Source organism: Rhinopithecus bieti, unplaced genomic scaffold (assembly GCF_001698545.2).
Source record: "Rhinopithecus bieti isolate Rb0 unplaced genomic scaffold, ASM169854v2 scaffold_13342, whole genome shotgun sequence".
Lineage (NCBI taxonomy): Eukaryota > Metazoa > Chordata > Mammalia > Primates > Cercopithecidae > Rhinopithecus > Rhinopithecus bieti.
The window spans coordinates 347,865-375,166 of NW_016807690.1; the positions used below are offsets into that span (position 1 = coordinate 347,865).

The 27,302-nt window shown below is 37.5% G+C and overlaps 3 protein-coding genes across 3 annotated transcripts in view; 2 read left to right on the forward strand and 1 right to left on the reverse strand.

The window, feature by feature from the left end:
- FERRY3 (FERRY endosomal RAB5 effector complex subunit 3) overlaps window positions 1-4,647 on the reverse strand; it is a 44,650-nt gene extending 40,003 nt beyond the window's left edge. Inside the window, exons 1-3 of the mRNA XM_017883313.1 lie at window positions 4,429-4,647; window positions 2,037-2,231; window positions 15-160 (exon numbers count right to left, since the gene is read on the reverse strand). Coding sequence (XP_017738802.1) covers window positions 15-160; window positions 2,037-2,231; window positions 4,429-4,561 — 474 coding nt within the window. The 5' untranslated portion in view covers window positions 4,562-4,647. The remainder of the gene's footprint in view (window positions 1-14; window positions 161-2,036; window positions 2,232-4,428) is intronic.
- A 119-nt stretch (window positions 4,648-4,766) lies between these two features.
- Window positions 4,767-26,814, forward strand: RAD51AP1 (RAD51 associated protein 1). Its single transcript, XM_017883315.1, is given in 11 exon segments — window positions 4,767-4,975; window positions 7,837-7,886; window positions 9,712-9,853; window positions 11,993-12,043; window positions 12,494-12,603; window positions 14,761-14,847; window positions 15,346-15,495; window positions 19,648-19,716; window positions 19,719-19,811; window positions 23,147-23,296; window positions 25,620-26,814. Coding segments are annotated over 11 exon segments (1,056 nt in total). The 5' UTR covers window positions 4,767-4,958; the 3' UTR covers window positions 25,757-26,814.
- Window positions 23,208-27,302, forward strand: part of DYRK4 (dual specificity tyrosine phosphorylation regulated kinase 4) — a 57,464-nt gene continuing 53,369 nt past the window's right edge. Inside the window, exon 1 of the mRNA XM_017883300.1 lies at window positions 23,208-23,296. Coding sequence (XP_017738789.1) covers window positions 23,283-23,296 — 14 coding nt within the window. The 5' untranslated portion in view covers window positions 23,208-23,282. The remainder of the gene's footprint in view (window positions 23,297-27,302) is intronic.

The window sequence follows — 27,302 nt, forward strand, 5'->3', positions numbered from 1 at the left end:
ACCTATTTTCTTACCTCAGCATAAGCTTTGGCCCATGTACTCGCCAGCTGATGTAAATCTACCTCACCTGATTTCACAGCTTCCAGGGATGCTTCAGCATCTCTATCATAATCTCTGAGGGATTCTTCTTCTATAAATTGAGTCAGAGCTTCTTTTAAGTCTGTTACAGGGACATCAAACACCATCATCAGCAAAATCCAGGTATAAATAGGGAACATTTTACCTGGCTAAGAATTCCAACATGAAATCTTATTTTTTAATTTTTATTGATTTATTTAGAGATGGGTTCTCTGTTACACAGGCTGGAGTACAGTGGCATGATCACAGCTCACTGCAGCCCTGAATTCCTGGACTCTAGTGATCCTCTCACCTCAGCCTCCCGAGTAGCTGGGACCACAGGTGCATGCCACCATGCATGGCTAACTTTTGTATTTTTGGTAGAGATGGGTCTCACCATGTTGCCCAGGCTGGTCTCAAACTCTTGAGCTCAAGTGATCCACCTGCCTTAGCCTCCCAAAGTGCTGGGATTACAGGTGCGAGCCACCTTGCCTGGACATGAAATTTTATTTTATCAAGCTGATACTCTTAATAGAATCTCCAACTAAAATGAAATCAGCTTAGGGGATCATTTAACTAACTTCATGATTATTTTCCTTTACTATGACAGGCTGTTGCATAGAGAAAGGTCAAAAGTCTTAACTCTTATGTATTCCCTTGGTACTAATAAAGTAATGTTACTTTCTTAAGCCTGATATTTCAGTTTGAAACCACGGGGGTATGAAGACATAAAGAAATGCTACAGATTTTGAGGGTCTGAACATTACTGTATTTAGATTAAAAAGAGTTTTCCATGTAACTTTAAAGGGTACGTTGTAACATCCTTTGAAAGAGATGTCTTTTTGTCTTACCTGCTCACCCTGATACAGGAAGCACAGAAGCAGCAACATATTTATTACAGAATATTGGTATGTGGAGAAAAAGGATCTTATAACTATTTCAGGGTTACCATAGCATTTTACAAATTTTCACCCAAATCCAGAATATCCCTGAAATTTATGATCTGAGCTATTTTCTTACCTCAGCGTAAGCTTTGGCCCACGTACTCGCCAGCTGATGTAAATCTACCTCAGCTGATTTGAGCTGAGGACATAATGGAAGAGCACTGTGAGAGAAGTTAGGACACCTGTGTCCTGGCTCGGGCTCTATCATTATCACCATGTTTGCGACTTTACACAGTGGTTCACAATTTTAAGTGTGATTAGAATCCCCTGGAGGCCTTAGTTAAACAGACTGCCGCATGCTACCCGAGTTTCTGATTCAGCAGGAATGGCACGGAGCCCGAGAATTTGCATGTCTACCAAGCTCTCAGGTGATGCTGTTGCTGCTAAATGATTAGAAACCATATTTCAACAACCACTGTCTTGGGTAAATAATTTAACCTCTTTATGTCCCAGTTTCCTTGTTTGTACGATGTGATTGGGCTATAAAGTTTCTAGATTCTCTTATAACTCTAACCTACGATCTAACATATTCTGAATTTTAAATTTTTCCTAGACTGTGAGATAGAACACAGACCTTTAAAAATGGTTTAATACATATAACTTTATAAAACTAATTTAGGTAAGCAAAGACTTCAAAAATTAGTACACTTTCTGTTCTATGGCATCTCAGAAATTAATAACCAGATTATTAAAAGGGCAACCAATTTAGCACTATAATGCTATTACCACAATTAGTGATAGCTAAACTGCCTTATAACGTCACCGAACTAAATTCAGAAGAGCTCCTTTAATTCCAAACTTGGTAGCAAATTTTTCATTATAAAATCCAATTTTTATACTTTATAAACAACTACCAACTGTAGAAAAAAACACTTAATAAAGCTCTGGGGAAATGCTTTTATTCTTGGAATCAGTTCCTATTTTATGGCTGTTTCCAAAGCTTCTTAGGTTTATGCTTTCTAACATGAAACTTCTAATGACAGACTATTGAAACTAATAAAGCGATGTTACTTTAAAAAAAAAATCAGTCCTCACCTTTTTCTATAAAGCACGGTAAACTGTGCAGCAGCATCAGACGTCCATGTAAATGACTGGCATTCTCTTGAACAGGAAATCTGAGTGGCACTCTCAGTTCTAAGCACTGACTTCCTACTTTAAATTTATACACAAATTCTCTCTCTCTACTGCAGAGTCTTTCTCTGTTTTTCTTCATATTCTTTGACAGGATTTCTAAAGAGCAAAAAAGCAGAAGGTTATAAGTCCATAAAGAAATTATGTTTCATTATTGCTGTCCTACTTCTAAGAAAACATTCCACCATTCAAGCGATTTTATATGTGTGACTCTGAGCCAATTATTCTAGTTTTTCCCAAGTGTTTATCCCTGTACTTCCATGAAGAAAACAAAGTGCTTCTTAAAAAACAAACAAATAAAAAAACACTTTGTTTTAAACTTGATTTAAGAAAAAAAAAAATTATGGCCATAAAGTACTTTATATTCCAAGGCAGGGTTCTCAATAATAGGGAAGGACCATTGAGAGAAGAGCAGAGAGAATTCTTAGGGAGAGTTCATGGGGGGGAATACAAAGCTTATGAAACCGCTGGTAAAAAGAAAGTCAAAGAAGCAAATCAGGGACCCAGCAGTGATTCTGGAGAACTTAGAGGTTGTGGTCATGAGATCCGACTGGGGGAAGGGGAGTAAGAAAGTGTTAGAAAGATTTCCATGTGGGAAGAAGATACACAGAAAATAGAGAGTACAGGACCTCCACTTCCGGCCCACACCCCAAAGGCAAACTAGACACTACTAAGAAAGAAGAAAATCTAGTTAAAGGAAGTAAGAATCAACATCAATTAAAGATTTATTTATTCATTAGCCTTGTAACTAGACTTCCTATGGCTAGGCTTTCTCCCATCAAATCAGTTCTCACATTATTTTCTACACTGAAGTTATAGTAACCTTTCTTTTAAAAAAAGGAATATACTTATCTGATCATGTTGTTCATCCGTTTAAAAACTTTCTATGACATTCCATTGCTCTTGGGATAAAATGTAAACTCCTTATCCCAGTTTACAACACCCCTGCTTATATTTCCACTCTTTTCTCAGAAACTGCACCTCTCCTTCCTAACACACAAATTCACAAATTTTATTTTCCAGCCATTCTGAACTTCTGTCAATACCAAACTTCTCTTTCCACGCCGAATCTTTTTGAATGCCTTTTCCTTGGCCTAGAGCACTCTTACTGATTTTAATTTCGTTGGATAACAATTGCTAATTCTTCAGGTCTCAGTTTAGCCTCTAGGAAGACTTATTCAACTCCCTAAAACTGGACTGGGTCCCGACAGTCTCTCATATTAGCATGGACTTATTTGAATCATGGCACTTACCACGCTCTATTTCTTACTCTTGCTAGAAAATAGTCTTCTTGAAGTGGGAGGAATACTGTCTTGTATTCCATGTATTAAGCAGGATGCTGGGAATGGCAAAAACTAATAAATAATTGTTGGATTGTGTGGCGTTTTATTTCATGGTGCTCACGGGAAAATAAAGAACAAGCAATTATTCATACGGTTCGTTAAAAAGATATCACCTGAAATATAAAAAAAAACTCAGAGGACTTTTGTACGTGTGGTGGGGGGGCGGGGCTGATAAGGTGAATTATCCAGACTATATTTTCAAATCTGTATGTAGGCTACACACAAAAATCTCCGTCTATTTCACCATAATGCAAATAGATAGGGTATTTGTTTTACTCAGGAAGAATTCACATTAAACGTAAAGCAATAAACATTTTTATAATGTCAGAAAACTACCGAAACTACATAAAGGTCTATTCTATGATGTAGAAATTTCACTCCTAAGTATGTATCCAAATACACAAACACGCATATGTTCGCTGAAGTACACAGGGAAGAATGCCCACACAAGTTTTATTTATAATAGCCCCAAACTGGAAACAACCAAAATGCGTATTAGTAGAATAGAAAACTTGTTTATTTTATGAGATAAATACTACACGGCAATAAAAAAGAACCGCTAATAAATGCAAAAAAAATGAATCAGGAATGTTGAGAAAAAAAAAAAAAGAGAAGGCAGACACAAAAGCTCTGGTTCAACATTCAGATTTGTGTTTCAAGAAACTGGTAGCTTTAGTTCTTTCTCCCCTCACTCTTTTTTTAGACTAATGGTCTATCCTGAAGCCTTGGCTCAGTTTTAGCAACCGTGATCCAGGAAAGTTTCCCGTAAGAAAATGGGAAGGGAGGAGGGCTGGACCGAACACACACAGCCAACAGAGCGGAGGCTCTGAGGCTCACATTAGGCAAAAGGAAGGCAGACGGTCGAACTGAGAAACTTCAACCGGGTGAGGGGACTAATCCCTCTGCAACGGGCGTCAGTCTGAAAGGGCGTCCTCACTCGGTTCTGGGCTCACCTCGCCTGGTTCCGAAGTCCTGAGTAGTCCGCTCACTCCAGCTGTCAGCGCGTCCTGCACTGGGAAACCAGCTGACTTGCCCACTTATACTTTCCAGCCCGCGGATCCGCGCCCGCAGATTCGCCACAACCATTTCTATTTCCTGACATCTTGTAGAAAATTTCTCAGTCCAAGTGCCCCTATCTCCCAAACCGTTTCAATTTAACCATTTGAAAAGGGCAATAAGGTGTATTTCTACTGTTATTCTGTATTTCAGAGACAGCGCAAACCCGCCCTTGTGACGAAAGTGCAGAGACAAAGCACAAACTCGGCTCTGCTGGACCGGATACGGAAAGGTGGTGCCTTAGGAAGGGCGGGAGCAAATCCGCTTTCCCCACAGCGCGTGCGCCGCCGCAAGCATGGCTGTAATGATTGGACGACTGGTAACAGGGGGCGGAGGGCGCCGAAGTCTGGTTTTGGGCGCGAATTGAAACCGCCGCTGAAGCAGACGAGAATTTGAGAACTGTAAATATCAAGCCTTGAAAGGGACCATGGTGCGGCCTGTGAGGTGCGTAGTTCCTGACATTCGGCGGGGGTGGGAAGAAAACTAAGGGGAAAGACATTCGACTACGGGGAAAGGATCGAGTAAGACCGGAGGGCAGCGATGGTGGGGTTAGAATGTACTGTTATCGAGAACCCAGTCTCCAGGGAGAGCCACCCGTTGCTCAGAAGTATCCTAGCATCGTAGCTTTTCCCTTCTCTTTGCCTCCCTTCACAGCCGTTGGCGTTTCTTTTACCAAGACCTTGTTATGTTAGCGTTTGAACAGAGCTTTACATTTCACCGAGCGCCCAATTATGTGTTATTTTATTTGTTCATCACTGTAGTTATTGGATATAGAAAGAGTAAGCATTCCTCTTTTATTCATTTAACGTTTCTACGTATAAAGGGTAAGTTACCTGAGTCATACAGCCCAGTAAGTGACAGGGCAATACTCAAACCTAAGTCATCTCACTCCAGATCCTCTGTGCTTTCCATTATGGTATTTAGAAACGATTCTTCTATTTACACAGTTGAGTGCCATGGAAGCCTACGGTTAGCCATTCATTTAGTAAAATTATTGAATAGATTCACTTCTTTAATGTGTGAGGTGCTGGAGGTTACATTCTAGTGGGAGGTGAGGTTAGGGGGCCGAAAATAAGCCTCGAAATATGACAGAGTGCGAAGGAGGAAAGCACTACTTTAAATATAGTAGTTAGTATGTGACTTTGAGGCGATATTACGTGCACAGAGTCATGAATCAGGGTAGAGGAAATAGGAGCCAAGGCCCCATACTTGACCATATTTTAGGGACAGTCTAAAGCTGTAGGATTAACAAAGAGTGGGGAGAATCGTAGGGGATTAGGCCAGAGAAATAGGCAGGTGCCAGAACAGACAGGGTCTTGTAAGTCTTAGAAAGAAGTTTAGGTTTTGTTTTAAGTCAATGGGAAGTCAGTGGAGGGTTTTAAGTAGGGGAGAGAAATCTAAGTTTGCTTTTATAAAGGTCACTGGCTGCTGGTGGAGAATGAATGATGGACGGGGTGATCAGAATGGGAGCAGGGAAATCAGGCTATTATATCATTGGAGAGTGGTTTGGGATAGGCTATTATCGCTGGGCATGGAATGGAACAGATGAATTTGGGATGTATTTCGGAGGCACTGCAGACAGAACTTGCTGATGAAGTAGATGTACAGGTAAGGGAAAGAAAGAATCAGAGATGTCTCCACAATAGTTTTGGTCTGAGCTACAGAATGGATGATCTTTGTATTAAGATAGGGAAGACTAGGAAAAGGAAGGTCAGGAGGTGTGAGGGATCAAGATTTCTGTTTCGAACATGCTGAATTTGAAATGGGTTTTAAGCATCCAGGCAGTGAAGTCATAATCCCTTTGTATGGAACAGACATGATTTGCCTTTTTCACTGCTTTGTCATTTGCACTGCAGTGACGATAAAACTGCTGGCACCTCAGAACAATTAAAGCAATGGCACTAAATTGTACTACCAGTCTTTGCATTGTTTACTGCCATACTCTCAAGAGTAAAAAAAAAAAAATTAATTTCAGTTAAGGATGTGCTTGATGAAGTAGTGGAAATTACTATAATCATCATAGCTTAACCCTTAAGTTTCCTTTTAAAATAGGCTATTGATTTTATTTTACTGTTATTCAAGTTCAGAATTTTAAAGGAGTTTTCACATTTTATTCAGCTCTAAATTCTTTAACTCTGAAGAGTAAGAGAGTAATATGAGTGCACTTTTTAATATTTTGTGTGAGGAAATGGGAAGTACACATAAAGTGCTTCTACATACTGATGTGTGATAGTTATCTCAAGGAAAAGCCTTGTGAGATTGTCTCAGTTGTGAGCTGAGCTTACCTCTTTTCCATAGAACATTATTTTTACTTGAAAGAACAACCAGCTGACAAATTAGGTTATTCACATTTGGCCATTTGTCAAAATATAGAAATAAAACTAGAAAACATTTTATTTAGTGCCTAGAGGAGGGAGGAAAAAAATTATTTTTTTTTCACTTTGAATATCATTTTCTTCTAATGCCCTGTAAAGTAGTACAGGTTGAGCATCCCAAATTTGAAATGCTCCAAAATTTGAAGCTTTTGCAGTACCTACAACACTCAAAGGAGATGTTCATTGGAGCACTTTAGGTTTTAGATTTTCAGATTTGGGATGCTCAGCTGGTAAGTATATAATACAAGTATTCCAAAATCTGAAAAAATCCAAAATTCAAAACTTTTCTAGTTCCAAGCATTTCAGATAAGGGATACTCAGCCTGTATAAAGATTCATCTCAGGTGGCAGGAACAAGGTCACTCACCATTTTTAGGTGTCCATTGCATAAAAACATTATTTGGTATTGTGGAGAGACTGAAAAAAAAGGAAGTAGCTTTTAGTGTCAAGAAATTTATAATCTAGTAAGGAAGACAATGCACACACAAAACAGAAGAATACATACAATGGGAACTTACAGATGCCCAACAGCAATTAAACAGTATAGAAATTATAAATGTTAATTGTATAGATTATTCTTTGTAAGTTATCTGAATTTTTTTCCTTTATCATATAATTGAAAAGCCAACAATACCCAGGTATATCAGGTATCATTGTAATTCTTTTAGCTAATGATAAGTCCCTGCGGTAAAATGCAAATCATGTTTTAGATTTCAATGTTCTTACGAGAACCCAAACGCATTTTCATTCATTCAAACACATTTCATTCATTTAACACATTTTTATTTATTTCACGTATTTATTCATTATTAATAAATGAATAATACTAAAATAAATATTAAATAAATAAATAATATTCATTAATAGCCTTAAGTAATAGAAGTGAGAAATTGACATTTGTGTTAATGAAAAAATTCTGTTTTGCTCATAGACAGAAGAAACCAGTCAATTACTCACAATTTGACCACTCTGACAGTGATGGTAAGTAAAGCTGCTTATTTTTGCTCTAAAGATTTGGAAACTCATTTCCTCAGAATTTATATGACATGTATGGCTCAAATACTGACTACATTGCCCAAATGAAGTAGGTCTCAAAAGATAGTTTTCCAGTCATTTGGGATAATTATGCTGATAATTATACTGATAAAAATTATGTTAGTAGGTGATAAGTGAACAGGGCCAGGTGAAAAGTCTCTAGATCTAAACTACTCCAAGTCCATAGTTCTCACATAGAGGTTTGTTTCCTATCCCATCCCCGCAGAAGGAAAACACTGTCTTTTTGAGATACGAAGATGTTACAGAATATTATATAAAATCCCTATTAATTGTAATATAAAACACGACCTTGAAGAAAGGTTAGGCTTATGTTATGCCTATAACATAGGCATAGTCAGATGTTTACTTGACTCTGCTATGATTGAAAAGTTTGAGGAACATTGCATTAGATTATGTTATATGTTGAAGTAGATTCAATATTTCTTTCTCAGACCACTAGAGTTTTCTGTAAGTCAAATGTTTCGTAAGTCTTCGGTTTGAAGGAGCCTGTTTTTGCCTTGAGCACAGCCTTAACTGTATCTACCACTTGGGAAAAACAGTATAGAATATAACATCTAGATTTTTTTTTTTTTTACTGTTGTTAGTCTATCACCAGATACTTATAAGTTGTCAGGTGTGTAGTAGGTGGGGGGTGGCAGCAGGTGGGGGAGTCATAAGTTAACTTGTTTTTACATGGGGAAGCATCTAAGAGACAACGAGTATTAGTGCTTGCTGAGTATGTGATTAAGACTACATAGACCCTGAAGGTGTGCATATATGTGTTATATACATGTTGAAAAGCCACAGTAGTAGTTTTACGTTGACAGTCAAGAGTAGAACTACAACAGTTCTGAGGATTGGTAAGACAGAAAAACCTGTGAGAAACAGTAATGGACTGGAAAAGAACATCCTTTTGCCAGAAAATAAGAAGTTACTTTGGTAGGATCATAGGAAGATCATTATGGTAATGGAAAGAGAAAATACTACTATTGTAAAAATCCTCAGATAGGAGCTTCTTTTTTTTCCCCCATAATGCTTCTTATTTTCTCTAGTATGGTTAATGTACTTGGGAATAGGTAATGGACTTTTTTTTTCTCTTTTTGAGACGGAGTCTCCTTGCACCTAGGCTAGAGTGCAACGGTGCGATCTCAGCTCACCGCAACCTCTGCCTCCCGGGTTCAAGTGATTCTTCCGCCTCAGCCTCCTGAGTAGCTGGGATTTACAGGCGTCTGCCACCATGCCCAGCTAATTTTTGTATTTTTTAGTAGAGACAGGGTTTCACTATGTTGGCCAGGCTGGTCTTGAACTTGTGACTTCAGGTAATCTGCCTGCCTTGGCCTCCCAAAGTGCTGGGATTACAAGCGTGAGCCACTGTGCCTGGCCCAGGTAATGGGCTTTGAAAAAAGATATTTGGCTACATTGTGAAGTTCCAATAAAAATAATTTATTTCCACTTTTCAATGTGATTAAATTCTACAATTTTCTAATGGTTTTACAGGTTTTAATCATTTTGTCTTTGACATTTATATGCTGTCTTAATTGCTTTTGCAGTTTTAGTGAATTGGTTTTGATAGACTGATATTTTAAATATAAAGGGCACAAAACAAAAGTCGAAATAGATGAATAAGAATAAAGATAAAATACTAACAATGATTTTAAATTGTGGAAATTAAACAATTTGCCTAGCCTATAAAACTTGAACACACATTGTAATGATTTTCATTTACTAAGAAAATAATCTTTTCTTTTGGTTTTAATTCACACATGAATAGATGATTTTGTTTCTGCAACTGTACCTTTAAACAAGAAATCCAGAACAACACCAAAGGAGTTAAAACCAGATAAACCAAAACCTAACTTGAGCAATCTCCAGAAAGAAGAAATCCCAGTACAAGAGAAAACCCCTAAAAAAAGGTGAGAGGTAAGACATGTAGTAGAGATATGACATGAGATGTGTTCATTTTAAAGAGACACAGATTCAAACCCTTGGTTTAAATTAGAACTTGAGCAGAGTCATAGGTCTTATTTTACTACGTGCATGTCAGAAAACAGGACGTACTATTTTTTTCTGGCTTTCTGACTTAAAGAAATTGACAGTCGGCCAGGCGTGGTGGCTCATTCCTGTAATGCCAGCACTTTGGGAGGCCGAGGCGGGCGGATCACGAGGTGAGGAGATCGAGACCATCCTGGCTAACATGGTGAAACCCCGTCTCTACTAAAAAATACAAAAAAATTGTAATAATAGCGCCTGTGGTCCCAGCTACTCAGGAGGCTGAGGCAGGAGAATGGTGTGAACCCAGGAGGCGGAGCTTGCAGTGAGCCAAGATCGCGCCACTGCACTCCAGCCTGGGCAACAGAGCCAGACTCTGTCTCTGAAAAAAAAAAAGAAATTCACAAACATATAAGGAAATATCATTAAGTATTAAAACAATAACGATTGTGGAATTTAGAAGTTATGACTGGTTTGGACAGAACCCAGCACTTGCCTCTGAAGTCTTCAAATCATACTACTTTGCTAAAAATGACATTAGATGACTTAAGATGATTAAGACATAAGATGACTTAATGTGAGGACAGTCTTTAAAATGTAAAGCCATGTATTTTTTGGTAGAAAAAGATGTCTTCTTCCCATATTGTTACGATTTATCCAGCAGTGATAAGTTCCCATAGTTTCTAGACTAACCATGGAATTAGTGAGAAAGGAGTGAAGGAAGTCCTTGGAGACCCAAAACTTGCAGTATGGAGAAGAGATAGATGGAAGAGGAATATTAACAAATGGAACATGGCATACATAATGTTTCACTGCTCCAAGTTTCTCTGTGAAAAGTTAGTTAGCATGGAGAAACTTATGTCATGCTCTTTTTTTTTTTTTTTGGTTTTTTTTTGTGAGTTTCTTGTATTACATTTTAAATATATTGAAAAAGGAACTCACACATGGGAGAAAATATTTGTAAATCAGATAACTGATAAGGGACTGTATCCAGAGTATACACAGAACTTGTAAAACTCAATAGTAAAAAGACTAACCACACAATTTAAAATGTGCAAAAGATTTGAATAGACTGTCCAGAGAAGATACACAAATAACCAATAAACACATGAAATGATGCTCAACATCATTAGCTGTGAGGGCAATGCAAATCAAAATCAAAATGAGATAATACTTCACATCCACTAGATGACTTAATAAAAAAGACAAGGATGTGGAGAAATTTGAACCCTCCTGTATTGCTGATGGGAAAGTAAAATAGTGCAGCTAAATTGGAAAATGGTTTAGCAGTTCCTCAAAATGTTAAACAGAGTTATATGACCCAGCCTATGTATGTATCCAAGAGAGATGCAAACATATGCCCACACAACCCGTACATGAATGTTCATAGCAACATTATTCATAATAGCTAAAAAAAAAAAAGGGAGGCGATCTAAATATCTGTCTGCTAATGAATGAATAAGTGAAATGTGGTATCCACAAAATGGAATTTTTTCCGCTATAGAAAGAAATGACTACTGATAACTGATATATACTGTAATATGGATGAACCTTGAAAACATCATTCTGAGTGAAAGAAGCCAGATATACAGGTCACATATTATACGATTTCATTTGCGTGAAATGTCCAGAATAGGCAAATCCATAGAAACAGAAAGTAGATTCATGGCTGCTAGGAGCTGGGAGAGAGGTAAACAGGAAGGGAATGCTTATGGGTATGATGTTTCTTTTTGGGGTAGTAAAGATGTTCTGAAATTAGGTAGTGATGGTAATTTTACAACTCTGCGAATGTACTAAAAACTGCTGAATTGTTTACTTTAAAAGGTAAACTTTATGATCTGTGAATTATATCTTAAGAAAACTGTTATTCTAAAAAGATAAATTCTTTAAGGTACGTCTCAGTGCTGCTTCTTTTATGTAACTTTTTGTTATCTTTCTTTGATGTTTTTTTCCTCTTACACTCCATAGCACTTTTGACCAACTTGAATAGGACTTTATGATCTGCCTTTTATAGTATAATTATCAGCCTGTCTTATTTCCCCACCCTCCTCCTTTAATTGCAGACTCCCTGAAGGTACTTTTAGTATTCCAGCTAGTGCAGTGCCTTGTACAAAGTAAGTGCTTGGTAAAATATTTGTCAAAGTCTGGACTGGGAAGAATAGATGTAAAAAAAATGATAATAATTTTAATTTAATGTGAGGGCTATAATATCTGCTAAAGGGGAGTGGGTGAGGTCAAGGAAGAGTTTTAAGTGGAAGTGATGTTTGAACCAAGTCTGTTTTGGGTTGAGTAGGTGTTTCCCACCTGGACACAGCTGGTAGGTGACACAACAGTCATTGCAAAGAGGCACATGCTCCTCCTATTTCAAACCTCTTACTCTGTATATAACGTGATACTGTGACATTTTAGGAGTCTTCAAAGATCTATTAATGATGATGATTATTTAAAAACATTTTTGTGAGGTTAGCAACTCTTGGATAGTAATTTAGGGAAATCTCAAACTTCGTTCTTTAGTTGCGACTGATATTTTGAAGAACTCATTATTACTTGTGTATCTATTTTAGGATGGCTTTAGATGACAAGCTCTACCAGAGAGACTTAGAAGTTGCACTAGCTTTATCAGTGAAGGAACTTCCAACAGTCACCACTAATGTGCAGAAGTCTCAAGATAAAAGTAACTTTATTTTCTGTATATTTAACTTTAAAACCTTCTTAATGCTTTTGTAACTATTTCTTTAGGTGGGCCTTCACAGAGGAAAGAGTAAAATGTGAATACTTTGCACTGTAAATAGACCCATTTGCAGAGGATACAGTTGGATTTAGTTCTTAATTCAGCTGCCTAGATCTCATACAAACAGATATACATCTCTGCTTCATACCCAGAGTAAGCTTGAGGGCGTGGACTGTGAGCCTCATTGTTCACATTGCATGTTGTTGTACAGTGAACATTTAATTTCTTCATCAAATGGATTGATCTGTATAGTCCTAACAATCCGTCTCGTTTTTTTCCAGATCAGTTGAACATGCCCTAATTCTGGTAATTTTTATTTCTTACAAAGGTCAAAGGTATTAATTTGGTTAGGAAGCTCAGTAGACTTACAAGAATGGCTTCTGGATTTCTCTGTTGATTTTCTCGTTTGATTTTTCTGGCAACTATGCAGCAGATTATATATTAATATTCTGGAGAGGCAGAAATCATTATTCCTGAAAAAGATACTCTACTGCTAAAATGCTTTATGGCTTAAAGTTTTTATGTGGGGGGATATTTTAGCTTATTGTCTTATTTAGGGGTATACATGGGGCTTTTTTTCTTTGTTTTCTAAATGAGTACTCCTCCTTATTTAATTATTTGAGACAGGGTCTTGCTCTGTCATTCAGGCAGGAATAGTTTCTTTTTTTTTTTTTTTGAGATGGAGTGTCACTCTGTCGCCCAGGCTGGAGTGCAGTGGCGCGATCTCGGCTCACTGCAAGCTCCACCGCCTCCCAGGTTAACGCGATTCTCCTGCCTCAGCCCCCCTAGAAGCTGGGACTACAGGCGCCTGCCACCACACCTGGCTAATTTTTTTTTTTTTTTTTGTATTTTCAGTAGAGATGGGGTTTCACCATGTTCGCCAGTATGGTCTCGATCTCCTGACCTCGTGATCTGCCTGCCTCGGCCTCCCAAAATGCAGGGATTACAGGCATGAGCCACCACGCCCGGCCAGAATACAGTTTCTTGATCATGGCTTAATACAATCTTGACCTTCTGGGCTCAAGCAATCCTCCTGCCTCAGCCTCCTGAGTAGCTGGAACTACAGGCATGTGCTGCCATGCCTGGGTAATTTTTTATTTTATCAAGAGGGGTCTCACTTTGTTGCCCATGCTGGCCTCAAACTCCCAGCCTCAAGCAATCCTCCTGCCGCAGCCTCCCAAAGTGCTGGGATGATAGGCGAGAGCCACCTTACCTGACTGCCTCCTCTTTAAAAAGAAATGAAAGTAACAGAAGCTACACTTCTTTGAATATACTTTTTTCTTGTAAATTTGACTTTGAAACCATGTAAATATTTCCCACAATCATAAAGCAAAATAAAATTTTAAATTCCTGAAAGAAGAAGAAAAAAAAAAAAAAAAACGAAAGTTTGATTAGGAAGACTTTTAGTAACCAAGAATCAAAGAAACACCAAAAGACAATTGTCATAAATTACATTTAAAATGGAGGCACTGAAATTCGCCTCTCTCTTTTAAGACATTGTAGCATGTATAAGGGGACTTCCTTAGAAGTATTAATATTACACGACTTCTTATTGAATAATGCACCTTGTAGCACTGGAATTTAATAGTACCACTATTATGTCTTAAAGTCCTCTTAGAATGCTTTGGATCATCTTAAGCTTATTATAACGATTGGAGAGTTCTTATGTTAGTAAAAACATGGATTTGCCTACACAGGATTGATAGTTAAAATTTATTGACCATTTCCTGTGCATGGCATAATAGTAAGCAATTCCCATGTGACATCCACGTTTGGTCTTCTGTAATACCACTGGGCAAGACACTGTTTTTATCTCCACGTTATAGATGAGGAAATTAAGTCTTAGGATAAGCAACTTGCCCATGGTCATATAGCCAGTTTACATGGTACAGCCTGAATTTAAACATAAGTATGGTAAATTTCAGAGCCCAGACTTCTAACCATATGTTACCCTCTCTGAATAAAATTATTGTGCTAGTTTGAGTTTGGGATCATTTATCTATATCTAAATGCTATTACATTTTAGTACTAATTTTCCTATTTCTAGACATTATTTGATTAAGATGTATCTGAATTTTCTTTCTTGTTCTTTATATTTAGGCATTGAAAAACATGGCAGTAGTAAAATAGAAACAATGAATAAGTCTCCTCATATCTCTAATTGCAGTGTAGCCAGTGATTATTTAGGTAAGTTTTTTATATTAATTTTTTTCGTCAACAATGCTGTTTTTCTGACTTTTGTTTAAATTGCTGAAATTGTGGCTAGAAGCAAGTTCTTTAAATTTGTCAAGACTCTCTTGATGTCATGGCCTTTATTTCTTTGTGTTTTAGTCTCATTCTGTCTTACTGCAGACACACATTCTTCCCTGAAGGCTCATAACTACCCATGGCTTCTAGTTGGAGCAACTGACCTTTGAAGAAAGGGGCTGCATATTCCCAATTCTAGTTTGAAAATTTTGGGGGAAAGATTATTTCTGTTTGGGTCTTGGATTTATTCCCAAAACTAGAGGTGTTCCCAGGGCACTGATGTACCATGGTTGACCCAGATTGGGCTGGTAAATAGAAGCAGGGGAGGGATGAACCTGGGCACATAAAAACAATAGCTGTAATAGAGTCTGCTCTGCAGTTCTTGAAATATCAGCTGTCACAGAAAGTTTTCCATTGATTTTTATGCCTCTCCTGAAGATTTGGATAAGATTACTGTGGAAGATGATGTTGGTGGTGGTCAAAGGAAAAGAAAAGCAGCATCTAAAGCTGCAGTACAGCAGAGGAAGATTCTTCTGGAAGGCAGTGATGGTGATAGTGCTAATGACACTGAACCAGACTTTGCATCTGGTAGGTTTTATCCTACTTTGAAATTAATTCTATGGGAATTTAGTCAAAAAAGTTCTTGGAAGCCATTAATTGTGCAAAGCACTGTGTTAAACCTTTGGGGTGTGCAAACTTCAGGGACACGCAGAACAGTTCAATTCAGTGATAGCATTTGGGGAAAAGCTTTTTCTACGAGTTCACCTTTAAGCTATGCCTTGAAAAATGAGTAGCGTTTCAACAAACTAATGGTGGAAAGGAGCATTTCTGACTGACAGAAAGGCATTACCCGTGGAATAGACAAATGCTCTGTCTCTGAGTGAGGCTTGCTGGGATGAACATGGAAGGGGCTCTAGAGGGAGGCTGGTACTAATCGTGGAGGGCCTCAGACACACTTGAAGAAGTGTAGGCTTTTCTTCCCTGTAGGTAGTAGAAATCCATGAATTATTCTGAGGCAGAAGTGATATGAAATCTGTATTTTATTGTGATGGTTTTTAGACTCATTTAGAAATTGGGCAAATGGAAAGTGTAGTGACCTTGACAGAACATTGTAACATATTAATTAAAAATTTAAATTCATAAGTTGATAAATTTAGGCCAAATCAAGATATCATATTTTAGGTTTTGATATACTATCAATAAATAACAGATTTGTTCATCATCAGCTGTTCTACCAATATTTGAATGCTTTTTATGTGCACAATATTCTAGATACTAGGGATACAACAGTGAACAAAATAAACTCCTGTCCTTGTGGAACAAACGAAATACATGAAAAAAGACTGTTTTGCATTTATTTTACTTTGGGAGAACCTGGGAGACAGGAAAATGCAAAGACACTTTTTGAGCACCAATGTGATGCTCAAAGGAAATACTCATTTGAGCATTTTGGATTTCTAGAATTGGAATGCCTAACTGGTTATAATGCCAATGTTTCAAAATCCAAAAAAAATCTGAACCCTGAAACACGTCTGGTCCCAAGCACTTCAGATAAGGGATACTCAACCTATACTATATGATCTAGCAATCCACTTCTGAGTATATTTCCAAAACGATTGAAAGCAAGATCTCAGAGAGATATTTGCATACCCGTGTTCAGAGCAGCATTATTCATAATAGCCAAGAAGTAGAAGCAGCCCCAAAGTGACATTTCAGTTTTGCGCCTGCATTTGCTTGCCCTGGATGAGAATAGAAAGGACCATGTGTGACCTTCATTAGGGAAAGAAAAGAGAAAATTGCAGAGAAGATAAGTCTTTTCTCTAACAAAATCCATAACTGAAGGGTTTGGGCCTTCCAGATTTTCCTCTATGGGATGCGAATGACTTGGAATTTTGGGAACTCCAACTCCCCATCTCTAATTTTATTTAAATTGCTTTCTCAGTTGACTGACGAAGATTAGTTGGACCCCATTTCTGAACAAGCTTGTTAAACAGAAATGTAGCCAGCTCCTACTACTTATCCTTTTAAGCCAAGAAGAGAATCCTTAAGACTTCGAAGTTACTGAACACAAACAGTATTAGAGCTATTGGATATACAGAAAGTTTTGTTCTAGATTATATATTCTGAAAGTTTGGAGAAACTTCCTCCATTACTTGCCCTCTTTGAACTGAGAGCCTCTTGGGATTACTTGAATTTGCAGGCTAAACTTCCAGCAGCCTTCATGTGATCTGCTGGCCTTTTTTGGGCTAATTCTGTATAGCACAGTAGCCATTATGTGAATTTGTGAGTTGATTATTTTAAAATTTTGTGTGGGAACAATGATAGAGTAAGAAAATTGCAATTTGAAGATCATAATTACATTGTTTTTTGTTTTTGTTTTGTTTTTTGAGATGGAGTCTCGCTCTGTCGCCCAGGCAGGAGTGTAGTGGCACGATCTCGGCTGACTGCAGCCTCCACCTCCCAGATTCAAGCAATTCTCATGTCTCAGCCTCGCAAGTAGCTGGGATTACAGGTGTGCACCACCATGCCTGACTAATTTTTGTATTTTTAGTAGAGATGGGGTTTCACCATGTTGGCCAGGGTGGTCTCGAACTCCTGACCTCATGTGATCCACCTGCTTTGGCCTACCAAAGTGTTGGGATTACAGGGGTGAACCACTGTGCCCAGCCCATAAACGACATTGTTGATTTAGGTAAAGGTCATCAATGGAAGGTTGATAATGATCTTTACAATGATGAATTCAGGCTGGCATCACCTGAACCACCTAGGAGAGGGACAACCACACATTATATGATTTCTGATGTGATATAATATGAAGTACAGAGAATATATCTATGAAGCATACTCTTGCCCTCCCCCTTGCCCCCCCAAAAATAGTGAGCCTGAATCCAATCAAGCCTTGAGAGCAGAATTCCAGTTCACATAAAATGCAAGAATATGGCTGGGCACGGTGACTCACGCCTGTAATCCCAGCACTTTGGGAGGCCGAGGTGGGCGGATCAGTTGAGGTCAGGAGTTCGAGACCAGCCTGGCCAACATGGTGAAACTCCTTCTCTACTAAAAATACAAAAATTAGCTGGGCGTGGTGTTGTGAGCCGGTAATCCCAGCTACTTGGGAGGCTGAGGCAGGAGAATCACTTGAACCTGGGAGGTGGAGGTTGCAGTGAGCCGGGATTGTGCCACTGCACTCCAGCCTGGGCGACACAGAGTGAGGCTCCATCTCAAAAAAAAAAAAAAAAAAAAAGGCAAGATTAAGTTAAATGACACCATGAGCTAGAAAACAGACAAATCCAGAATTTTGGACGTTCTACAGGACAATTGACTCAACTGCTTCAGCAAGTCAGACACAAGGGAGGACAGGGAGAAGATACTGCTCTATATTAAAAGAGATTAATATAGACTGAATAGAAGACGATACCAAGAAACTAGTGTTGGTATTGCTAGGTGTAGTAACGGCATTGTTGTGTCACAAAATGCTCATGTTTTTTAGAGATACGTTCTGAAGTATGTAGGAATGTAATGACGTGATGCCTTGGTTTTATTTTAATACATTACGAAAAGGGAAGAGAAGAAGAAAAGCGAGATAGATGAAACAAATGGAGCAAAATGTTGATAATTGTTGAATCTGGGTGGTGGTTTATTGCTGTCTACTGTGGTATAGGTTTGAAAATTTTATGTGATTTTTATTTTACATAAAATATTTCACGTAGGTAGATATATTAGTATGTGGGGATAATAGTGGTTGTCTCTGAGTGGCGAGATTACACAGTAGATTTTCTTTAATAAATTTTTATATGGACTATATTTTCTACAATAAGCATGTACTGTTTATTTTTCATTTTATTTGTACATTTTTTGATGTAAGCATTTTCTGCAATAAGCATGTTCATAATATTAAAAATGTAAAAAAAGTTTTATATGGATATAGGACTAACCCTATTACAATTACAAAAACTATTACAATTAGTTTTCAGAGTTTATCTACAAGGCATGGTTTTCTGATCCTAACCCCTCAGAAAATAGAAAGATCATTGCTTAACTATCAGGTTAGGACATGCTTTTTCCCAGAGCAGCTGTAGCACTTTCAAAATTAGATCACTGGCTTATATTTTCCCACGAAGTGCAGAAAAGCATTTTTGAGAAATACAGGTTTGTCCCAAATGAAATCAGCTCTAGGATTAGCTGCTAAGATTGTTGTGTATGGTTATCTCAGTTCTCATTTGGTCTGTTCCAGAGTGTTGAAGTTTATGTGGTTAAGGGAAGGCTCACTGTTACCATAAATGTCATTGTTTTGAAAGACTAGCTATTGTCAAACCCTACAATTCTTTTTGAAAGTTACTGAGGTAAAATGGTAAAATCTGAAGCAAAGATTACTGATGGGAAATTTATAGTGATGGTGGTAATAGCAAACAATTCTATTTTGCTCGGTATATGCCAGATGTTATTCTAAATGCATTATATAATTTAACTCACTTAATTTATGCAACAACCCTTTGATGGAGGTTTATGGTTATCCTCATTTTCTAGGTGAGGAAACTGAGGCTCAGTGAAGTTAGTGACCTGTCCGAGGATTCAAACCCGGGCACCCACAATGTCAACCACTGCAGTGTTCTGCTACTGGAAACAGTGCAGCACAAAGGTGCATAAGAATCTGCTGCCTGCCAAAGCTGTGGATAAAGTTAAGGCAACAGAATCCTCACTTTTTAGAGCAAAGATGAACTATGTAATCTTCTGTTTTAGGTGAAGATTCTGAGGATGATTCTGATTTTTGTGAGAGTGAGGATAATGACGAAGACTTCTCTATGAGAAAAGTAAAGTTAAAGAAATTAAAAAGAAAGAAGTGAAGGTAAAATCCCCAGTAGAAAAGAAAGAGAAGAAATCTAAATCCAAATGTAATGCTTTGGGTAAGCTTGGTCCAAAACACTTAATTTTATAAAGGAAATGTATGTGGTTTGTTTGCTGTATTTTTCTTATTTTTGCCTTTGTTCTCTTTAACATTTTCCTAATGTCCATTTCTCGTTAAAATATGTAAAAGGAAGGTAGGGGTGGGGAAGGGAGAAAAGCAGACAAGAATGCTGACTCCACTGCCTATGCTAGCACTTACTGTATATGACCTTGCTTTGTACTCATGGCTGCCCTCTGTGGTAGCTGTTGTCACCTGCATTCTACAGTGAAAAACTGAGTGTCAGAGAGGTTAAATGATTTGTTGGAAATCTTACATCTGCTAGACAAAGGGCTAGAATTTGAACCCATGTCTGTCCGTTCAGAGTCTAAGCTGTATCTTGGACCATATTTTCTCCAGGCAAAACAAGGAAGTTTGCATGATTCTAATTTTTTGCTTTCGGGCTTTACTTAGTCTGATTTGAGAACTCTTTGGCCACATGTCTAGGGCTTTTTTTTTTTTTTTCTTCCCCAAAACAAATTCCATTAGAAACTACTTTTATGATAAAACGTTTAAAATTTATGATGACTGGAACATGGAATACCTGTTTCTTGTGTAAAAGAAGTGAGGATATTTTTGAGTTCACAGTATGTGATAGGTTATTGCAAAAATATAACTTATTGACTGAATTTGTTTTATTTCTTGATAGTCATTTTTATGTCTTGGTTGACTTAATATATATGCTATTGATATTAAAAGTTCCATTATTTAGTCTTTCCATTTATTCATAGGAACTGCTGTCACCTTAAGTAGCCTGTTGCTGAGTACTTACTGAGAATTAAACGAGAACTAAGTGCTGATTGAGTTATATGCTTCTCTCTCCTGCATTTTGAATTAATGAGATTTTTTAATTAGAGTGTTTTTTTTTAATTGATGACTTCATCTGGGTTCCAGAAATTAGATTTTAAATACAAGGGCTTTTAGAGCTAAAACAGTATATTAGTTTCCTATTACTGTTACAACACATTACCGTAAATGTAGTGTCTGTCTTAAAACAACACATGCTTGTTATTTTACTGTTCTGAGTATCAGAAGTCCAAAGTGGTTCTCACTGGGCTAAAATCAAGCGGTCAGCAGAACTGTGCTCCTTTGTGGAGGCTCTAGGAGACAATCCACATTCTCGCCTTTTCTAGCTCCTTGAGGGTGCATTTCTTGGCTTGTGGCCCCTTCCACCTTCAGAGAGCAATGGCAGGGACTTTCTCACATCGTGTCACTCGACTCTGACTCTCTTCCTCCTCACATTTACTTATAAGGACCCGTGTGATTACATTGGGCCCCTCCAGATAATTCAGTGTGATTTCCCCATCTAAGATTCTTAACTTCATTACATCTGCAAAGTCCCTTTGCCATGTAAGGTAACATATTCACATGTTCTGGCGAGGAGGATGTCGACATCTGAGGAGCCAGTATTCTGCCTACCACAAGCTATAATGGGAAAAAGTTATTAGCACCATGAATATATTTTGTATTTTCTTTACATGTTTATGCTTCTTCAACAAGACACACTAATAACTAAAAATAAAATTTCAGTTCCCAAGTTGGAATTTACCATTTAAAATCTTTTCTCTATCCCTTAGAGCAAGTTGCTTCACAATTGAGATTAATATATACCATTAGAAATGAAATTGAACCATTAAGTGATAGGATTAGGAATTAGGAAAAATGGATTATATTTTTAGTCCTACTAGTAATGTATTGGGTAAACTTCGAGAATTGTGTCTAGCACACGTTATAATTTTCCCTTGATAGAAAAAATGTTGAGAACTGTGCTGTCCAATATGGTAACCTCTAGCCGTGTGTAGTTATATTACATTTGAATTAATTAAAATTAAGTAAAATTTAAAAATCAGTTCCTCAGTTTTGCAAGTCACATTTCAAGTGCACAGTAACTATATATGGCTAGCGGCTACCGTATTGGACAGTGCAAAACATGGAACATTTCTATAATCACAGAAAGTTCCATCAGACAGTGCTGATCTAGAGGATGCAGATGTTAACATTAGGAAGAGTATATGGTGAAAATGTTCATATTTATATGCCTTTAAATACCCCTAGGTATCTCAAAACAAGCACTATCTGAAAGTGAACTTATATGCCACCTCTCCTCCCTCCCCACCACCAAAAAAAATAAATAAATAAAACCAAAGCATACTTCCAGTCTTGTGTTCATTCTCTAGCTAAATGGCACCATCAAACAGTGTGCCCATGACAGGAACTTGCAAGTCATGGATTATTTCTTCATCTCCATTGCTGCCTCCCACCTATTTTTGCCAAAACGTATCTAATGTGCTGTTTTCCTTCTATTCTCCACCTTAGTAGGCCCCCATTTCCTCTTACCTGATTACCACAACCTTCTAAGTGGCCTATTTCTCCTGCACTACCACCAGAAAGATGTTTTTAAAATACAAATCACTCCTGAGAAAAATGTATGCATGATTGTGACTAGCCAGACTCTTTTGCATGGTCTGCAAAGCTCTTCATAAGTGATCTACACCCTGTGTCTGTCTCTCACCTTTCCTACGCTGGAGATTTCTGCTCCAGCCATATACTGAACCAGTCAGCACTGCTGGTCCTGGAACTTGGTGCATCCTCCATCTTTGCACACCATACTCCCTCTGCCTGGAAAGCTTCTTTCAATTCACCTTTACTCTTCAATCTTGATTTGGTTCAGACCATCCTCACTCATCTCCCTCTAACTTCAAAACACATACCCCCAGACTGTAGTTTCCTTTCCTACTTGGCATACCTCTAGAGTCTGCCGTGTCCCTTACCACACCGCATTTTACACATCTTTACTTTCCTGTTCTTCCCACTAGAGTCTAGTGACTAGACCTTAAAGTCCTTGGGAGCAGGAGCCATGAATGATACTGTTTCTAATCCTAGAGCCTGACACATAATCTCACTGACACATACCCATGAGACACTATTGTGTAATGGTTGGTTACAAGGATGGGATTTTGGAGGAAAGGCTGGCTTCTAAGCTTAGATGCTTACTAGCTGTCAGACTATAGGCAGATTGCTCGATGTCTCTGTTTCCTTCTCTGAGAGTGGGGATAGTAATATCTGTATTGGAGTTGTTGGAAAGAGTTAAAGGTAATGTGTGTGATATGCCTACCACACTACCTGGCAGATTAATGCTCATAAAAGATGGCTGTTCTTAGGCTCTCAATAAATGTTTGTTGATTAATAAGTTTATTTTTTATATGATTATGTAACTTTACAATTTTTACACATACATGCTAGACTTACTTTTTCTTCCTGGATGACAAACTTTTTTACGTATATTTTTAAAATAAGTGACTTCGATGGACTCTGCTCCAGCTGCCGTCAAATCAGAATCTCAGTCCTCGCCAAAAAAGGTTTCTCTTTCTTCAGATGCCACTAGGAAGCCACTACAAATACGCAGTCCTTCAGCTGAAAGCAAGAGACCTAAATGGGTCCCACCAGGTATGGCATATTTATCATCAAGGGTTAGAGCTTGGGAAATTATTACTGGTAAATTTGTTTCCTAGTTACAAATGCCATGTGTGAGCATTTCCCCATATTATTACATAATCGTCAAAACCAAAGTTTCTGGTTGCTGCATATATTTATCATTTGGCCATTCCTTATGATTGGACATCCAGGTTTATGATTTTTTCAGTGCTATAAATAAGATTGCAATAAGCACAGATGTCCTTATTTTAGAAATCTCTGAGCATATTACTGACTATTTTCCTAGGATAAAATTTCTAGTAGGAGAATTACCGTGCTAAATGGTATAAACATTTGAGATTCCTGATGTATGTATTTCTGGCAGCAAATCTTTTGCTGAGGACCTGCTGACCTCCACAGTCTGACTGAAGCCTTGGGATCTATACGTAGCAATTCTAGCATTTAACAAATGCCCTAGCAAACTCAACCTCTTGCTTTTAAAAATCAAATTTCACTTCTCTTTGTTTTCTTTTGCTCCACAGCCAAGTCTCATGGATCCTTCAAGAATTCTTTGACCTTCACCCTTCTTGACATTACTAAAACCCTATTCCAGGCCCACATTGTTGCTGCCTTCCTAACCAGTCCTGTCTTTACTTTCTCTCATCCACCTACATGAACCCTCTACTTCAGTGAAATGGAAACACTTTTTGTCTCTCAAACATGTTGTATGTATTCCTCTCTCCGGGCCTCTCTTTATCCTCCTCTGCCTGGTATGTCTGTCCTCGTGTGTCCCCTCTCTTCGCCCGAGCCTTTCCAGTTCTACTCCTGTTTTTCTTTGTGAGTGGTCTCTCTTAGTTGGTCCGCAGTGCTCACTTCCCTGCTGACTGCTATTCGTAGATTTAGGCCTGAGCTGTGAGGCCGCATGGTTACTTAACTTACAGAGTCTTCATTTTGTCCTATGAAATACTGGAAACAAATATCATCTTTAAAGTCCATTCTGATTTACAACTTCTAAGATTTTAATGAAGACTTAAAACTTTTGAAGAAGGAAAGGAGGGAAGATTAATTACGGAAATAATGATGTCATATTGTTCAAAGAGTAATACTTACTATATTTCTAAAAATAATTAGTGCTTCCCCAATGAAGGAAATTTAAAAGAAATGATACGACTATAGAAATTTAAAAGTAGCATAATCAAAAAGATACAAGGAAACAGTAGAATGATGGATAAAGAGTTAATGTTTTAAAGCACCAAGTGCTTATAAAATCAGCATGTGACAGTCAGGCAAGTGATGTCAATGAGTGAATCGGGCCCATGCTGTAGACTTGTGTGAGTAGCAATGTTGTTGGACTCAGGAGCGGATACCCTTTTGAAGGAAGCAGCTGCTGCTCAGCTCCATCTTACTGTTTCCATGCAAGATTATGGGCCTGGTATTTCTAGATCTGATTGTTGTTTTCAAGAGAAGCCAGAAATCCAGATTTCAATAGGAAATCTGCTAATTTTTGTAAGTTGCCTTTTTTTTTTTTTTTTTAGCACCATGTGAACCAAAACAATATATCTGAGCCCTCAGATTGCCAGTGTGTTACCTATCTTATACAACTGGAGAAGACCACCAAGACCCCAAAAGTAAAATTAGCCAGGGGCATAAATATACCAGTGTCCTCAAGAACTATTAATACAACTAGAAAATATGAAGAGTTTCAGTCTCACTGGTGATTAAGGAAGTGTAAATTAAGATCAAATACTATTTTATACCTCTCAAACTAGAAAATAAAGCAGCGTAGTCTGAGTTACAGGGTAGCAGGTATAATGATTTATTTTAAATTTATGGCGAGCAACTACATCGTCATCAACTGTGAACATTAATGTGGATAATTTTGAAATAGATGGAAATAATTGCTACATTAGAGTAATAATATAAATGAAACTAGTATAAATAAAACATTTACTATTTTAAAGGTATTTAATAATTGAAAATAGACTCTTCAAGGACTACTTGTAAAATTGCAGGACCTTAAAATGTACTTGCTTTTCTATTACTTTAGAAATTATAATTTTATGCATTTTTTTTATGCCTTTACAACTAGTGTTATTTGTTCCCAGCCTTCCTTTTTCAGCTTTCATGGTGAGGTTTTAGAGTCATTACCTTGACTTCTGGGATGTTTGGAAATAGGCAATACTGCATTATTTCTGCTCTTTAGAACATTCTATTCTTTTGATCTAGTTTATTGCTTGATAGACCCTGGAAAGCGGAATAATGCTTAACTACCTTTTTTTTGCTGCTTGTTTTATAAATTAATCTTTGTTAAGAGATTTCCGACATCATCAGCATCACGTCGTATGTTTCCTTTCAGCGTCATCTGGAGGTAGCAGAAATAGCAGCAGCCCACTGGCGGTAGTGTCTGTGAAGTCTCCAAATCAGGGTCTCCGCCTTGGCTTGTCCAGATTAGCACGAGTTAAACCTTTGCATCCAAATGCCACTAGCAGCTGAGTGTGGTACCAGAGGAATGTTTGGTTGAGAGAATCACAGCTTTACAAGAGTGTTTATATTTGATTTGTGTTTATAGTTGAGGCAGGTATTGTAATATAAAGGAATCCATTACCATGTCCTATAAATGACCTCTAGCCATTTTATGATTATGTTCTCTGTAAAACTCTTCAAGACTTCAATGAGAAGTTTGTTTGTAAGAATTATCTTCTCATGCCTTTCCTTGTGAATAGTGTATTCTGTGTTTCTATCAGTTCGACATAGAGGAAGTCCACATCCCATGCTGTTCTTTTCTAGTTACGTGATGTGCCTCTCTAGCCTTGTCTAGTTTATAGCACCTTGACTTTAACTGTTCAGTTTTGTCTGGCAGAGGGAAGCATTCTCATTTCTCTCAGAAGACATTTCTGAAATCTTATAAGCTGCTTAAGCTACGTTATCAGTTTTATTGCAAAGATGTTTTGTATTTTAGCCAAATCTTTTTATAGTACAAACTCGGAATTATTTTACACACTAAAATGGTTGTAGTTTTATGGCATGTGTCTCCTGTTTAGATGGTCATTCTCTAGAAAATAGAATTTAAAGACATTTTATGAAATCTTAATTGTCAAAACCTTTAATAAAATGGAAATATTTTGAAATGCTCTTTTTCTTGATACCCCTCATCCACCTGTTCCTGATTGTCCACATTGCATGATAAAATGAGAGCTCTGCAGAGAATGTTAGCCTTTTTGTTGTAAATATAATATTCAAGTAGTCACTTTTTGTTAAGTTCTTTAGAAAGTAGTTGTCAGGTACTTAGTCATCCCTATTATGATATTAGATAATACAGCTTTTCAGGAAGCTTAGATCTGAATTTACTTTGAAAAACAATTGTAATGAATAGTTTATATTTACATTGAGAATTTCAACTAGCTTCTGATCAATTTTTAATAAAACATTTTCAAATCATGTTAACTGTTAAATGTGTCATACTTAACTCAGTTTTTCTTGGTTTATGGATATATCTATGTTAATGTGAAAATAATTAATTTAGAATTGTGATTAAAGTGAGCATTTGTCTATTGCTGTTACATACTTTTTGTATCCAATGTATATTTTATAGTGTCATATACCAGCCCCTAACCTGCCCCACCTGTCCCCTTTTAAAACATATTTTTCAGTTATATAGCATTGAGGTTCTCTACTTGGTGTAGATCAACAATAAACATAAGAGCCTACTCTATATTGGGTACTGATATAATTGATTAGTCATCTGGCACCAGCTTAATAACCTGTTTTTGCCATGTTCTTTATAGTTTATCGGGGGGGTTGAAAATTACCTCAAAGTATGTTAAAACCAGCCTGGCTGAAAGCACCGATACCTTTATGTTTCCAAACCCAGTGTACAATTTTCTCACCTAATCTTACATACTCTATTCATTATACTCTGATGAAAGCATTTGATTTCCTTGGCTCATGTGACACATTTCTTTGTCATTGTCTTCCCTTCTCCATGCCTACTCTTCATTATTTTGCAACTTTCTTTTTCTTTTTTTTTTTTTTTTTTTTT